General features: G+C 41.2%; 1 protein-coding gene and 1 pseudogene across 2 annotated transcripts; one reads left to right on the plus strand and one right to left on the minus strand.

The window, feature by feature from the left end:
• The window catches only part of LOC112070641 (small conductance calcium-activated potassium channel protein 2-like), a 48,026-nt pseudogene that overhangs the window by 5,443 nt on the left and 25,217 nt on the right, over positions 1-17,366 (minus strand).
• LOC112070642 (small ribosomal subunit protein eS27) lies at positions 1,057-7,422 on the plus strand. Of its 2 annotated transcripts, none has more exons than XM_024138075.2 (4): positions 1,057-1,140; positions 1,889-1,997; positions 5,581-5,691; positions 7,178-7,422. In XM_024138075.2, the coding sequence occupies exons 1-4, from the start codon at positions 1,135-1,137 to the stop codon at positions 7,204-7,206; spliced, it is 255 nt and encodes an 84-aa protein (XP_023993843.1). In that variant the 5' UTR covers positions 1,057-1,134; the 3' UTR covers positions 7,207-7,422. The 2 variants fall into 2 exon arrangements, with proteins under 2 accessions (XP_023993843.1, XP_023993844.1); XM_024138076.2 differs by lacking the exon at positions 1,057-1,140 and adding an exon at positions 1,190-1,208.

Genomic DNA, 17,366 nt, shown 5'->3' on the forward strand with positions numbered 1-17,366 from the left:
TGATACTGCGCTGGCTTTTCTCTCCTGGATGCTCTCCCTAACCCTAGCCTGTCTAGCTTCCGTAGACGCAGACTTCAATCCTACACTGTAAAACTTTCCTCTGTAAATGTACAGCATTCTACTGGCACCAGAGTTGCCAGTTTAATACTGATATTTTTCTTTACACCCGAGATGCTATAATATAATTTACAGTACTATTTTCCTTACTGTAAAACATTACAGCATCCCTGTACATTTACAGCAGAAGTAAACTGGCTTCCAGTTGAAGCTCGCATCCGCTACAAGACCATGGTGCTTGCCTACGGAGCTGTGAGGGGAACGGCACCTCCGTACCTTCAGGCTCTGATCAGGCCCTACACCCAAACAAGGGCACTGCGTTCATCCACCTCTGGCCTGCTCGCCTCCCTACCTCTGAGGAAGTACAGTTCCCGCTCAGCCCAGTCAAAACTGTTCGCTGCTCTGGCACCCCAATGGTGGAACAAACTCCCTCACGACGCCAGGTCAGCGGAGTCAATCACCACCTTCCGGAGACACCTGAAACCCCACCTCTTTAAGGAATACCTAGGATAGGATAAAGTAATCCTTCTAACCCCCCCCCCCCCCCCTTAAAAGAGTTAGATGCACTATTGTAAAGTGGTTGTTCCACTGGATATCATAAGGTGAATGCACCAATTTGTAAGTCGCTCTGGATAAGAGCGTCTGCTAAATGACTTAAATGTAAATGTAAATGGATGCTGTAATATGTTTTACAGTAAGGAACATAGATTTTCTATTTTATTACTAAATCAATGTTCATGTCACAATCACTCATTGTGATGAGTGTAATCACTCACAATCATTATTTTGAATGTTATGTAGGGTAGGCCTATGGATTGTGACGTATTCTGTCATCCATGGGGCTGGGAATATGAAATTTCGAGAGAGGTCTGATCAATAAAATGCATCTGGTGGCTTAATATCTACCTTAATTGAAAACGTGTTATATCTGTCAATAAACTCGTTTTGACCTTACAAATATGTCCACCAACTTCATTCAATTCACTCACTTCCTGCCCGTGCACCAAAGTAGCGTCAATAGAAACCCCTTGTTTCCGATCATGCCTTCTTTCAGGCAACTGCTATTTTTTCGCAAACATGCCAGTGAGTACCGGAGCCTGACATAATCACACTTTTATCGTTAACATGGGTCTTTGGATGACAATCTTGGAGTCAGTCAATGCATAATTAATTCGTGTTTTGACTGTTGTGTGTTTGAGCTCTGTCGTTCCAGTCAGTGTCGAGGTATTATCATAATCTCTTATACGCGCTGATTAGTAGCGCAGTGTGATACAAGATGGCGGCGTACATATCGCAAACATGGAGATGAGTAACCTGAGAATGTAACACGAGCTACCATATGTCTGAATATACGTGCAATTGCATCCACTATATTGAATGATCTCGTAGAAAGTGTAGTGCAGATATAGCTCAAATAACAGGTGACGTGTATTTTATTTCCTCGGATAAGGAAAGGGAAGACCGTTGGTCAACGTTGACGATATCTAATCTAGTAAACAAGAAATCTAGGCAGTATGATAGGTTTTAGGTTGCAAATTCATTGCAATTATCACTCGCAGGAAGGTACCTGTTCTAATGACATTTTCTAGTTCGTGTGCAACTCATCTGGCTTTGAGCGAAACACTATCGCATGTGTTGTGTACCTATCTGACTGGAATGTCGATATCATTCATAGTTTGCTCAGGATTAGGGTGTCAATTAATTGACTAAAATGTTAAATGTACTGCCTTATTGTCACTTGTAGGGCAACTGCTTACAAGTGACAATTGCTTATCTACTCAAACTAAATGTAATTTTCTAAGCAGTCTTGCTTGTCCACTCTATCCTGCAGCTCGCAAAAGACTTATTGCACCCATCCCCTGAGGAGGAGAAGAGGAGCCACAAGAAGAAGCGTCTTGTCCAGAGCCCGAACTCCTACTTCATGGATGTTAAGTGCCCAGGTAGGTCCCCATTGTTTCCTTCATTGCATTTATGCGTTTGAATCAGCCACCTTGTCTGTAGCATAATGAGTTCAGTACTTATGACTGTATTTATTGCGAAGCATGTTTGCTGAAACGAGGGACCTAGTAGTATTTGTCCATTTAAGATAACCTTGTTTTTGTTCCTTTTGCTACTGTGTGCTGTCGTGAATACACCACAGGCACTAATGACTCTGGTTTCAGATGATGCAGTGTGGCATGTAATTGTACTACAAGTGTGCAGGACTCAACTGCGACCAGAACACTGGCATTTGGGACACTTTGACTTGGCAGTGCGACAAATCAATTTTGAATTGGCCGCTAGGGTGCCAGGGGAAAAATGTATCTGATCACGTTAGTTTTTGGTTCACAGTTAGCTTTAAAAAAAAAATATATATATATTATCAAGATTTATTCAATCAACAATGGGTATGCAGACCAAGTATTCAAAGTTTGGTCTGTAGTCTTGGTTTAATCTATGCGAAGCACAATTGTCGTCATGCGCTGTTTGAACATTTTGTAAAGGCTTAACCAAAAAACCTTCCCAATAAATGTTGACTGCAAAGTAGGCCTCATGATGATCAAATTTGATTGGTTACATACACATGTTTAGCAGATGTTATTGCGGGTGTAGTGAAATGCTTGTGTTTTTAGCTCCAACAGTGCAGTAATATCAAAAAATGTCACAACAATACACACAAATCTAAAAGAATGGGATTAAGAATATATAAATATTTGGATGATGTCGGAGCGGCTTAGAATAGAATACAGTATATACATATGAGATGCAAAATGTGTTCCATTATTAAAGTGGCCAGTGATTTCAAGTATGTATATAGGGCAGCAGCCCCTAAGGTGCTAGTGGTGGCTATTTAAGTCTGAAGAGGAGACTCCGCGATTCTGGCCTTCTAGGCAGAGTTCCTCCGTCCAGTGTCTGTGTTCTTTTGCCCATCTTTTCTTTTTATTGGCCCGTCTGAGATATGGCTTTTTCTTTGAAACTCTGCCTAGAAGGCCAGCATCCCGGAGTCGCCTCTTCACTGTTGACGTTGAGACTGGTGTTTTGCGGGTACTACTTAATGAAGCTGCCAGTTGAGGACTTGTGAGCATCTGTTTCTCAAACTAGACACTCTAATGTACTTGTCCTCTTGCTCAGTTGTGCACCGGGGCCTCCCACTCTTTCTATTCTGGTTATAGCCAGTTTGCACTGTTCTGTGAAGGGAGTAGTACACAGTGTTGTACAAGATCTTCAGTTTCTTGGCAATTTCTCGCATGGACTAGCCTTTATTTCTCAGAACAAGAATAGACTGACAAGTTTCAGAAGAAAGCTCTTTGTTTCTGGCCGTTTTGAGCCTGTAATCAAACCCACAAATGCTGACGCTCCAGATACTCAACTAGTCTAAAAAAAGCCAGTTTTATTGCTTCTCTAATCAGGACAACAGTTTTCAGCTGTGCTAACAATTTCAAAAGGATTGTCTAATGATCAATTAGCCTTTTAAAATGATAAACTTGGATTGGCTAACACAACGTGCCATTGGAACACCGGAGTGATGGTTGCTGATAATGGGCCTCAGTACGTCTATGTAGATATTCCATTAAATCAGCTACAATAGTCATTTACAACATTAATGTCTACACTGATCAATTTGATGTTATTTTAATGGACAAAAATGTGCTTTTCTTTAAAAAACAAGGGCATTTAAGTGACCCCAAACTTTTGAACGGTAGTGTAAGTATTCAGACCCTTTACATTGTTGAAGCACCTTTGGCAGCCATTACAGCCTTGAGTCTTCTTGGGTATGGCACTACAAGCTTGGCACATGTCTTTGGGGAGTTTCTCCCATTCTTCTCTGCAGATCCTCTCAAACTCTGTTAGGTTGGATGTGGAGCGTCGCTGCACAGCTATTTTCAGTTTTCTCCCGAAATGTTCGATCGGGTTCAAATCTGGGCTCTGGCTGGGCTACTCCTGCGTTGTGTGGTTAGGGTCGTTGTCCTGTTGAAAAGTGAACCTTTGCCCCAGTCTGAGTTCCTGAGTGCTCTGGAGCAGGGTTTCATCGAGGATCTCTACTTTGCTCCATTCATCTTTCCCTCGATCCTGACTAGTGTCCCAGTCCCTGCAGCTGAAAAACATCCCCACAGCATGATGCTGTCACCACCATGCTTCACCGTAGGAATGGGGCCAGGTTTCCTCCAGACGTGAAGCTTGGCATTCAGGCCAAAGAGTTCAATCTTGGTTTCATCAGACCCGAGAATCTTATTCTCATGGTCAGAGTCCTTTAGGTGCCTCTTGGCAAACTCCAAGTGGGCTGTTGTGCCTTTTTACTGAGGAGTGGCCAAGGCCTTCCTCCCCGGATTGCTCAGTTTGGCCTAGCGGCCAGCTCTAGGAAGAGTCTTGGTTGTTCCAAACTTCTTCCATTTTAAGAATGATGGAGATATCAAATGCGGCAGAACATTTTTGGTACCCTTTCGCAGATCTGTACCTCAACACAATCCTGTCTTGGAGCTCTACGGACAATTCCTTTGTCCTCGTGGCTTGGTTTTTGCTCTGACATGCACTGTCAACTTATATAGACAGGTGTGTGCCTTTCCAAATCATGTCCAATCAATTGAATTTACCACAGGTGGACTCCAATCAAGTTGTAGAAACATCTCAAGAATGATCAATGGAAACAGGATGCACCTGAGCTCAATTTAGAGTCTCATAGCAAAGGGTCTGAATACTTAAAGAAGGTATTTCAGTAAAAAAAAAAAAAAAACATTTGCAAAAATGTCAAGCTGTAGAAACATTTCAAGGATGATCAATGGAAACGGGAAGCACCTTTTCGAATCTCATAGCAAAGGGTCTGAATACTTTTGTAAATAAGGTATTTTTATTTAATACATTTGCAAAAATTTCTAAACCTGTTTTTGCTTTGTCATTATGGGATATTGTGTGTAGATTGATGAGGAACATTTTTTATTTAATCAATTTTAGAATAAGGCTTTTTTAAGGTTGAGGGGTCTGAATACTTTCCGAATGCACTGTAGGAGTACCTATTTCTTTAACTGCTCAACACAGAATAGCCTCATGTACGCACTCCCTCAAATCTTTTGGAGAAAATATCCTTTATTTTATTCAGCTTTGTTCAATTGTATTCTTCATACTATAAAATGCCACGGAATTCTAAACAAATAGTGTAGCCCACGGCCATATGGCATAGCCAGATTAGGACCTAACATAAGGACAACTCAGAGTATGCTATTCTGTTCATTTGAAATGGACTACTTTTGAAATGGGTCTAAATAAACATGAAAATGTAGTCTATCTAAAATAATGGATTTGTGAAGGTGTAGGCAATATTACAAGGATTTATTAGACTTCTTAAAATGTAAATGTTCCAAAGGTCTGCATCAGTGGCTTGTACGCTGCGTGTGGAAGCCAGGAGATTCTAAATGTGTTTGTTAATTAACGGTCAATTACCATGAGATGATAGTTATTTGCTTGACAATCACCGGCGGCTGATTGTGACCACCACAACCCTAGTCTAGAGCCCTGGTGTCTTAATGATTGTATTTTTGTTTCCCTCAGGATGCTACAAGATCACAACGGTGTTCAGCCACGCCCAGACGGTTGTGCTGTGTGTGGGTTGCTCCACAGTTCTGTGTCAGCCCACTGGAGGCAAAGCACGTCTCACAGAGGGTCAGTAGTCTCATCATTTTGTGTGGGTTCACCTGCACCCACTAGCAATTGCTAATAACCCGTCTGTAACTGCCCAATCTGTTAGAAAATCTGAAGCCCGCACCCAACCCTAACCCGCAAATATAGAAAATGCGCTGTACAGTTGGTTCCCTTGTGTTCTTTTTTTGCTTCGGTGGGTCGATTTGTAACTTTTTATTCCCATGTTTCGAAAAGCATTTGGCAAGTCGGAGCGTGTAAAATTAGGCCCTAAAGCTTAGGCTTATGCATTAATGCCAGATAAAAATATAAAAAAAAAACGTATGGATTTTACTGCATTGTTTTCACTTCATTCAACCCGCCCGCCACCCATCTGCCTTTCATCCACACAATATTTCATGACCCTAAACCCGCGCGCCCCCCATATATAACCTAAGGGACTGCAGGTTGGGTAAATCCGCACATCACTAGTGTGTGTGCCCCCTTGTGTTTTCCAACTCAAGTTGGAGGGGACAGTCTCTTAAATAATTGAATGTCTTTGGAGGGGTGGAGCGCTGTCTCCAGCAGTTTTAGGTACTGCAGCAATGTCTATTTATGTAGTTAAGGGCCTTCATGTGCAATCAGGGTTATTGGAAATTCCAGAGTTCCGACTGGAAAGTTTCACTTGAGCGGTCCTCCAAGTCGTTATTACAAGTGGGGAACAGAGAAAATGTTACCTGAGTTGTGACGTTTCACCACTGACCTCGCACCCTTTCAACCAAAAGATGACAAAGTAGTTTTTGACAAACTTATTAATGTGGATAATGTAGCTAGTTTGAACATTGTCAATGTTAAGCAAGCTAGCTAACTGTATTATTAGCAACGTTAGCTAGCTTATCTTATCAAGCTAGCTTGAATCGTATTGGTTGAAGATTTTTTCTGACTTCAAAAGCACTTTAACACAATCATTTAAAAAATGTATATTAGATATCATTTTTTTACTTGAATACCCCCTTTATTTCGTCATATCCAATTGGTAGTTACAGTTTTGTCCTATCGCTGCAACTTCACGGACTCGAGAGGCGAAGGTCGAGAGCCATGCGTCCTCCAAAACACAACCCTGCCAAGCCGCATTGCTTCTTGACACACTGCTCGCTTAACCCGGAAGCCAACCGCACCAACCCTCCCCTAACCCGGATGACGCTGGGCCAATTGTGCGCTGCCTCGTGGGTCTCGGTTCACAGCCTGGGATCGAACACGGGTCTGTAGTGACTCCTCAGACCGCTGCGTCACTCAGGAGGCCCAGCACCTGAACACAATCATGTCGGACAATTCCATTCAAACATTGCGTAACCTTACTATAGACTTAGAAGATTTTAAATGATTGTTTTGGCAGTGAAAGCTTTAGTGCCATTCAATCTGACAGTTTAGCACAAGGTGCCATAAATGTTAATTTGGTTTCACACTGCTCCCCGCAACTCTCTCCTCAGATTCTTAGTGGCCTGACTCTGTCATTTTCTCTTTCCATCAGGGTGCTCATTCAGGAGGAAGCAGCATTAGTTGTAAGAGAAGTGTAAGAGGAGGGGTTGGACATGTTGATCTCAGCGACTCCAGCCTCGATACAGAACCCACTGCATCCAAGAAAGACTGATCCAGAAGTGCTCATGATGCCTGGACACCAGATGGGATTACTCATTCAATGTGATAGTCCACTTTGTTGCAGTAACTGAACTCTTCAACCCAATCTCTTTTAATACAATTGTTTTGGCTAAAGAATTGGTGGTTTGTACTTTTTTGTTTCCTTTTCAATATTTGTATAAATTGGGATTGAATTTTTTTTATCCACATCAGTTGGGTAATTCACATGAAACCAGTTAAAAAATATATATATACATGTCTGTAGCAAATTGAGTTACAAAACCATGATGCGTTTGCAAAAATCAACTATCATTATGAGGACTAAGGTCAACATTTTTGTCAAAGTGTCTTATTTTAAATTGTACGTTCTCGCATGAATTTTGTACATTTTCAGTTTTCATTACCTTTTTCGGATTAAATTCTCGAGTCATTTAATACAATTTTACTTTAGAAAAACGTAATTTCTTTGAATAAAACTGCTGTAGTTTGTCCATAAATAACAAAACTAGTTTAAGTATACATTAAACGATAATATTATGCGTGTCAACATGCATCTCACTTTGTGGAGTTTTTACAGGAACTTTAAAATCAGTTCAGTGGTTATTCACATATGATGCATGATCAAGAGGAGTAGTCCTTAGATGAACACAAGTAAATGTATTTGCTTATACGCCTTCAGAATGAGGTTCTTATTCTCAAACAACCCCTTTAACCAACTTGGCCTTCTCATTACTGAAACGGCAAGAAAAGCTCCAATTAGGAAAGTGATGTGAATTTTATTGTGTAATTAAAATTTCGATATTTGTATTTTCAGTTTAATTCTGGCCTTTTCACAAGGGGAACAATGTTCTATCGGAAGTTGATTTGTTTACTTTTATTGGACAAACTGTTGCGGTAATGAGAATGTTGTGGGAATTGTCAAATGCATAATCTGATTAAAGAAAGAAAAGGAAATGGATAAGTACGGATCCTAATCTCAGTGATCAATGAAAATTTGGTGAAATTACACTTGATCAATTTTGGGGTCAAATGTTAGTTTTGTGATAATTACCCAGTTGGGCTATTTGCATATGTTTTCATAGCCAGTTACAATTTGGTGAGTGCTTAATTTAAAGAAAATATCAAGTAACCATTTGTCATGGGCTACTTAAAGGGAAACTTTTCAATTTCATTATCCAGCACAAGTGTCAATGTGAAAATGGCACATTTCCAAGTTTTGTAGAAATAAATGCCAAGTTCTACCTGATGAAATCAAAAGTTAAGCCATTTTAAGAACTGATTTCCCAACTATGAGATTTGTGGTGAAGTGGGGAGCAAGAAAATACCCTCCATTGGCCTAGAAACTCATTGCAGGTTTTGAAAATAGTTTTTTTTACTTTTAAGGTGTTTAAGACAACATGACGTCTGTGATCTCCAGGTCGGAAATTCTGCGCTCTAGAAAGATGTCAGAGTTTCCGACTTGGAATTCTGGGTTTGCTGACCGTTCAAAACGACCCCCCCCGGATTTCCCAGTTCTTTTGAACGCGGCATCTATTTTACCCCATTTTTTAAGACAAGAAATGCGCTGTTTTTACATATGTGGACACTGGTTTGGTGCTGGAGATGGAGTTTGAATACTGGTGGAATTGCCCTTTAAGTTGAACAATTTGACACCAAAATAGGACTTGTCTGAGAAAGTGCATATAACTTAATTTAATGTTAGAAATAATTATACAATTTTCAGTAAAAAGTACATTTACATTTAAATAGATATTAATTTAAGTTTAATATTTAAGATTTAAGTAGATATTTGGAGTTAATACGTAAACTTACCTTTCACTTACTGTGAAATTACAACTGAATACATTTTTCATAATTACAATTATGAAGCTCTGGAAAATATTCTATTTACAACCTATTAGTAGACACTCCGTGCACATGCTGGCTAACAAAACAATATACACTTGAGTTGTTATTCGGGTAATGTTGCAATCAAGAGTAGTGTTTTTTGTGGAAAGATTTCCAAAATGGGTGAAATATGTATTCTACAGTTAAATTCCATCCACTTACTGCTTTATTTAGTTACTTGTATGAAATTGCATAAAAATGTTCCACCTTTTAACATGTTACACCCATAAAATGGTATGTAGCCCAGGGATGCAAACTAGAATAAAAAATAGGTGACCTACGTGGTTCGTGTAGATCCGACGAGAAATTTTTGGGCGTGGGGGGGCTTTGGATGACTACTGGCTGTAAGCGAACTAGTGATGCGCGTTTGGAGCAATACTGTCTGTATCCAAGGCTCAGCCAAGCGTTCACATAACAGAATGCAGCACGCGACTGAAGAGATTGGCTAGTTACAGCATCACCGCGCGCCGTGGAAAGACAGCGAGAGAGTTGAAAGGCAGTTGACCAGTTAACTTATAACAGCCCGTCCCCTGAACGATAGCTAAGAGGTAGGTGAGAAGGTGATGAAGCATACTTCATGAGCTGTAACCGAAAAACAACTGGTATTTGGAAAGTTTGAGGTGAGGGAGAAAGTGTGGTGGAACAAGTATTGTTAACATTAAGTATTTTGCTAGCTTCATGGTGTGAAAATAGTTAACGTTACATCGGATGAGCTAACGTTAGTAACCAGACCAATTCGCTATAATATTAACTGGTAACATACGACTCTTTGCCGTTCCTCAAGTTATAACGTGTTAGTTGCTGTGTGGCATGTTAACTAGCTAACTACTACCGTTATCTGTGAACTAATGTTTTCCCTTTACAGTATGTGGTTAATTTTCAGAATGAGAATTAGGTGAAAATGAGACGTTGCTTGTTAAACAAGTGGAGCTGGAGCTGGGCCTGGCTTAAGCTGGATGCCACTAGGTGAAAGAAACACCACACACTTTCCCTCTTTCTCACTTTTTCAATACAGTGGATAAAAAGGGTTATGCCAGGTGTACTCTCTGCCTGAAAGAGATCAGTTATGCCAACAAAGGGTATCATGCTCTACTGGGACATTGTAGAAGAAACTTTCCACAGGCAGAAAGTGTACAATGCAGCAGTGGTGGGCCGTCAGGGCCAGCAAGGCCTTCTCTGCTAACCTAAACATCATCAGAATATAATTTTAAAATATATATATTTTCCCACAAATATGTATTAAATTATTCGCCAGAGTAAGAGTTATACTCTTCATTTCATAGCTTTCCTCTTGGTTGCACTGCTACCAGCCCCAGGTTGAGATTTGGAGGGCTGGTCTTTATGTTAGATCTTTTATCCAATCATATTCAGCCATCATGTGTTGCCAGGGGTCTAAAATCTGCCCTCAGGCCTTCAGAATCAACAGTGRGGGCGCTTGTAGCTTAWAGTGAATGGAAATGAAKATTTAGTGTCAAKCYATCAGCTTTAGAGTTGGCTATTGTACGCCTGCTGGCTGGCTCCAGTGTTACACAGGAGCCAGCTAGCAGGCGTAGTGCGTGCACGTCTTTTGATTGGATTACCAATATTGAGAGGCAGGTCCTATGGGCAGGTCTATGCAGAACCTCAGAACTAGGAAACTGAATTTGATAAACGAATTAATTCGCGTACTACTAAGCTGTTTTTTCAACCCACAATGGCGGAAGGAGGAGAAGATATCGATTTGGTCGAGGATATAATTATAACGCCATTCTCAAGACGAACTTTTCAAGAAAAGTTAGACATTGTAAGGAGAGGTCGCCCGACGCCGACGCTACAAAGCCTGTCACAGGCGGGAAAGGGGTTCGTTCGCCACTTTCAAAGTTCCAACTACGAGCGCTATCAATGGCTCACAGGCTCCGAGAAGCACTGCAAACTGTACTGCTGGGAATGCCTATTATTTGCAAGTGATCGATTTGGTGTTTGGAGCCACACTGGCTTTGCAAACTTGAGTTGTCTAACCACGGCAGCAACGAGACACCAAAGTACGGCTGGGCACTTACAAGCAATGGTGCTTTTGAAAACTTTTGGGGACACCCGAGTGGATCTACAGCTCAACGAACAAGCGCGCAGGGCAACGGAGCTGCACAATGAAAAGGTGAAGGGAAATATTGAAAAGACTCATTGATTGATTGTGTCATGTTTTTGGGTAAACACTGTTTTAAAAAAATGTCAATTTTTGTCAATTTCAAGGTGACGCAACGCCTGGTTATACTGCGTTTCTGTCTAAATGTATAGTGTCTAGAGCCATGGCATCATAATGATGGTAATAAGAGGTGGATTAATTCGGGTGGGACTGTGTAGGACCTCACTGAAGGCCCCAGGCCCACGGCACGCCACTGCAATGCAGTGTAGCCCAAAGATATTGCTTTTGATGTGTTGGATTTGATAGTAGCACGTGTGAGGGGGGATTATTACATGTTTTACTCAGTGAATGTTATTTTTGCACACATATAGCCTTGTGCCTGTTTGTTTCATTCTATTTCTACTTAAGATGTTTTTTTCCCCCAAGTGAAAAATGTAGATGTGTGTTTGTGGTCACAAGCGTTCTGTTATAAAGGCTGTCATGGCTAACTGCAATATTAGTGTGTTGTTTTTTGAGTGTAATCTGCAGTAAAGTCTAGGCAACAAATAACATTGGATTGCTGTCTTTACATTTGTTTAGTTGTTAGGTTCACATTAACCACTATTTTACACACAGAGACCGATCATTTAGATCATATTCTTTGTTTAATTAGTTAAAACCTGCATTTTAACATTTTTTTTTTTACATGTTTCAGTGCAAAACAAAAGCGTTACCAATTTGTGCCCTCACCAGTTTGCATCCCTGATGTAGCCTTATTTCCTGCCTAAAATTAATCTAATTTCATTCTAGCCTGACCTAAATCCCATAATTATTCTGATCCCAACTGTTCCACATCACTCTCTACCTCTTCCCGTGATGATGCACAACCCATACCTGCCATCTGTCTTGCTATCTTACCTATCCTGCCCTCCCATTCTCCATGTCTGCCTGCTCTTCCCTCTCCCTTAGCAGGTGGCGGATGGAAGAGTTCTGTGTGGAGAGGGTGCTGGAGAGGAGGGGTATCAGAGTCCTGAAGCCTTCTCTCAGCTCCTCCACATTCTGCTGCAGACTGTTTATGTGTGTTTCCAGGTCCCCTCGTAATCCACTCACCTCTGACAGCATGTCATACATCAGATCCTGCATCTACATGGGAAAGAGGTGCAGAGTGGTCCAAGAATGAAGGGACAATGAGAAGATTTAGAAAGTTGATTGCTACTTTCTCTAGAATATTGGTCATATTTGGTTGATGCAACAGTAGCGGGTGAACCTATGGGGTGACTGCCCGTCTCACCTTGCAGAGATCCACAAGCGTGTTGGCCTGGTCAGCCAACTTTCTCCTCTCCATCTTCACATCACGCAGCCTGGGGAGAAGATATTTAACATTCGGAAATGATCATAGGACACGTACAACAAATTGAAAATACAATTCATGATGACCAGAGAATGACCATTTCTATATTACAGTTAGGGTTTCACAAGTTCTAGAGTTGTAACACCTGGGCATGTGATGTAATGTGTGACCTTATCGATATATTAAGGGGAATATCTAAGCTGATTGGTGGGTTACTTGGGGAAGTGTGTTCTGATTGGTGCCTTACTGGTGGATGGCGAGTAGCAGCTTCCTCTGGTGCATGCGTACTCTGCAGTGGTCTCTCTTCCTGGCAAGCTTGGTGTGTTTGTAGATCATCCAAGTCTCTCTCAGTACATTTGCAGCAGCAATTTTTATCTGGAAGAGAACAATTGTTTCCTCGTCCAACACTCAGTTTTCTATTGCTGCGTCCCAAATGGCTCCATATTCCCTACGTAGTGTATTACTTTAGATCGGTGCACTATTATATAGGGAACAGGGTGCCATGATTCATACAACTACAGGCCACCATTGACTGTATCTCACATCACATGTTAAGTCAAGGTTCCAAAGACCACTATTGAATACATTCACATGTTAAATCAGGTGAGTTTACCCCTTTTGTAAAGTGGGAGTCCATCATGAAGTTGTGGACATGTTTCTCTGCCCTAGTCAGCTCCAGTTTCCTGGCAACCACGGCAACCACCAGCACTGTGCAACCAGCCCCCTGTGTATGTGTGTTTGTGCACGTGTGTGAAAGAGAAATAAACAAAGGTTAAAGGCCCAGTGCAGTCAAATATATTTCCATATTAGGAGGTTGGAATAAAACTGAAATTATGATACTGCCCTCACTGGAGTAACACATTTTCTCTGGACCTCTGCAAGGTCTATGCGGCTGCATGCCTATTGAATCGATGATAGGCTTTCTGTGGTGCCAGGGCATGTATAGCATTGCTTTAGCTCATTGCTAAATGTTTATTGGTCGGCCTATTTGGTCATAATTTTCTCATGTTGAGCCTAACATTTCACAAAGCTATATATGGCGTCGCAATGCTGCCATTTTAGACTGCTGGCTGGTGGCAATAATGTAATTATTTATTCAGTAATTCAAGTTGTAAATTCAATATATTTTCGATGCAACAGTATACTAATCAGCTACCAATTCATTTTTTTTTTTTTTAAATATACACCTACTGTCCTGTATAGGCTACCTGAACCTGCATGATATACAGTTATTGTGCGTAAAACCAGTCTTAATGCCAAATAATAGTCAATCCACCTTCAAAACACTAGTTTACTAGGGATTGTTTAATTCTGCAGTGTAATAGCTATACCTATATACTGTATTTAGCGTCTGTTTATAAACTTTTTATAAGAATTACACATCAAATAGCCTAACAATGAGGAAAAAATTGCCCTGCACACAATTTAAACTTAGTCTTGAATGAGGCACGCCAAGATATATCAGACATAAGGGACTGTTGATATTGCAATCACACAACTCAACGCCGGTTCACCAGTATAAACAAAATCGCGAAACGCTTATTTTGTTCAAGCCCTCAAAAACCGCTCAAGATGATAATCTGTTTGTATATATCAATTTATTGGCTGTCCAGTATCCAGATGATCTGTCCCCAGAGCTTCCTATACAGTTATTCTCTTTCCGTAACGTGTTGAGGCCGGCAATTACGGAGAATGAGAGACTAAATTAAATATTTTGCAGAACTGCTGTATTTGAAGCGACACTTGCTTTCTGCACAGTCCCTAATGTTGTTACGGCAATCAAGCTGTTATACCATCCCTGTAACTGTCGCTTCTAAACTAGAACTCTTAAAGAACTACCTAAGAAGCATTATGCTCTCGGTCTGACATGCGCTTTTGAATCAGAGTAAGCTGTCTGCGACACCAAGGGCTAAAATAGATTTATGACGCAGATCGCGCTGCAAGTCCTGCCTCTCCCATCTCCTCATTGGTTTATAGAAGCAGGTACCCACGTGCCATCTCCTCATTGGTTATACCCACGTGGGTGATAGAAAGACAAACTGTTTTTTGGAAATTAAAAAGGTTTATGAATAACTTTTTGGAGGGTTACTGTCAAAATGATTTAAATAAAAAAGACTGATGACAGAGCTGTTTGAAAAGACCGCCTGAAATTTCAGGCTGCTTTGGTGGGATGGAGTTTTGGCCTGCCTGGTGAATTAGTTAATAGACCAATAAAAAAAGAGCTAGTTATCAGTTTTCCCCTCCCCTAAAAAGCTATTTTTGTTTATTTTTGACCATTTTAATTTAAAACAATCACAGTAAGGTACTTAATTGTGACACAGAAATTATTTGATATTGAGATAAAAACGGCTGCATTGGAAAAGAAGACTGTGCTAATGACCTCAATTACAGTGCTTTCAGAAAGTATTCACACCCCTTGATTTTTTTTCTCACATTTTGTTGTTACAGCCTAATTTTACTCCCCTTTTCTCCCCAATTTTCGTGGTATCCAATCGCTAGTAATTACTATCTTGTCTCATTGCTACAACTCCTGTACGGGCTCGGGAGAGACGAAGGTTGAAAGCCATGCGTCCTCCGAAGCACAACCCAACCCAACCTGCTTCTTAACACAGCGCGCCTCCAACCCGGAAGCCAGCCGCACCAATGTGTCGGAGGAAACACCGTGCACCTGGCCCCCTTGGTTAGCGCGCACTGCGCCCGGCCCGCCACAGGAGTCGCTGGAGCGCGATGAGACAAGGATATCCCTACCGGCCAAACCCTCCCTAACCCGGACGACGCTAGGCCAATTGTGCGTCGCCCCACGGACCTCCCGGTCGCGGCCGGCTGCGACAGAGCCTGGGCGCGAACCCAGAGACTCTGGTGGCGCAGCTGGCGCTGCGATGCAGTGCCCTAGACCACTGCGCCACCCGGGAGGCACAGCCTGAATTTTAAATGAAATAAATTGACATTTTGTATCACTGGCCTACACACAATACCCCATAATGTCAAAGTGGAATTATGTTTTTAGAAAGGTTTAAAAAGTAATACAAAATGAAAAGCTTTAATGTCTTGAGTCAACTTTGTTATGGCAAACCTAAATAAGTTCAGGAGTAAAAATGTGCTCATAGTGTTTTAATGACTACCTCATCTCTACCCCACACATACAAATATCTGTAAGGTCACTGAGTCGAGCAGTGAATTTCAAACACAGATTCAACCACAAAGACCAGGGAGGTTTTCCAGTGCTTCGCAAAGAAGGACACCTATTAGTAGATGGGTAAAAAAGACAAAAGCAGACATTAAATATCGCTTTGAGCATGGTGAAATTATTAAATAAACTTTTGATGGTGTATCAATACACCCAGTCACTACAAAAATACTTCCTAACTCAATTGCCGGAGAGGAAGGAAACCGCTTAGGGATTTCACCATGAGGCCAATGGTGACTTTAAAACAGTTACAGAGGATGGATCAACAACATTGTACTTACTCCACAATACTAACCTAAATGACAGCATTAAAAGGAAGCCTGTACAGAATAAAAAATATTCCAAAACATGCATCCTGTTTGCAATAAGGCACTAAAGTAAAACAGCAAAATATGTGGCAAAGAAATGAACTTTATGTCCTGAATCCAAAGTGTTATGTTTGGGGCAAATCGAACACAATACATCACTGAGTACCACTCTTCATATTTTCAAGCATGGTGGTGGCTGTATCATGTTATGGGTATGGTTGTCATCGGCAAGGACTAGGGAGTTTTTTTTAGGATAAAAATAAACGGAATAGAGCTAAGCAAAGGCAAAATCGTAGAGGGAAACCTGATTCAGTCTGCTTTCCAACAGACACTGGGAGACAGATGCACCTTTCAGCAGGACAATAACCTAAAACACATGGCCAAATATACACTGGAGTTGCATACCAATACAACATTGAATGTTCCTGAGTGGCCTAATTACAGGTTTGACTAAAATCGGCTTGACAATCTATGGCAAGACTTGAAAATGGCATCTAGCGATGATCAACAACCAACTTGGCCAGTGGCGACCTGTCATTCAGGGTACACCTGTTTAGCTACAGGTTTGTTGCCTGTTTTGCATGTTATATTGGCATTCATTTGTGCCACATGTCAGTTTGAAAACAATGTAAAAACACATTTATTGAGTGAATAAAGTCGCATACAAACATGGTTTCTTACTTGCTTTCTTGAGTAAGGCAGTTCCAAAATGCAGGTTTTTCAGCCTAGCTCTCTGTGGTGGAGGGGCAGCCAGTGGAAAATAGGCGTTGGTAATCTTCTTTAGTTGTGCCGTGATTGGCTCAGTGTTTGGTAACTCATGGGGACACTACGTCACTGCAGAATCTACAGGGAGAGCTTGGCAGTTCAAGCCTCCTTGGGTGCTGCCATAGAAGTGTCTATCCAAGAACGCTAAAGGTTGTTGGCCACAGATAAAATTATGCAAAATCACGTTATGTCTACCGTAGCTTTGGACTGATCATATCAATCATCATGAATCACGTTGACAATCTCCTGGCAAATCTTTTTCAATCCTTGTCATATGAAGAGACATTTTTAAACGTATCGGTGCTCAACTGCCATTGGACATAAACATTACACAACAATCATTATTTTGCTTCCCCTGCCTGCTATTCGGTTGAGAGGGTGTGTGGTCTGGGTTTTAAGGGTCTCTTTACCAAGCTTAAAAGGATAAACATTCACACGCAACACCATGGGCCAGAAAAGGTTGAATCCATTGGCCATGCTGTC

Source organism: Salvelinus sp. IW2-2015, unplaced genomic scaffold (assembly GCF_002910315.2).
Source record: "Salvelinus sp. IW2-2015 unplaced genomic scaffold, ASM291031v2 Un_scaffold1382, whole genome shotgun sequence".
Taxonomy (NCBI): domain Eukaryota; kingdom Metazoa; phylum Chordata; class Actinopteri; order Salmoniformes; family Salmonidae; genus Salvelinus; species Salvelinus sp. IW2-2015.

Bases quoted from the DNA above. Each gene is read 5' to 3' on its own strand.
- LOC112070642 (XM_024138075.2), top strand. The intron at 1,998-5,580 runs GTAGGTCCCCAT...TGTTTCCCTCAG, and splicing joins CATGGATGTTAAGTGCCCAG to GATGCTACAAGATCACAACG. The intron at 5,692-7,177 runs GTCAGTAGTCTC...TCTTTCCATCAG, and splicing joins CAAAGCACGTCTCACAGAGG to GGTGCTCATTCAGGAGGAAG.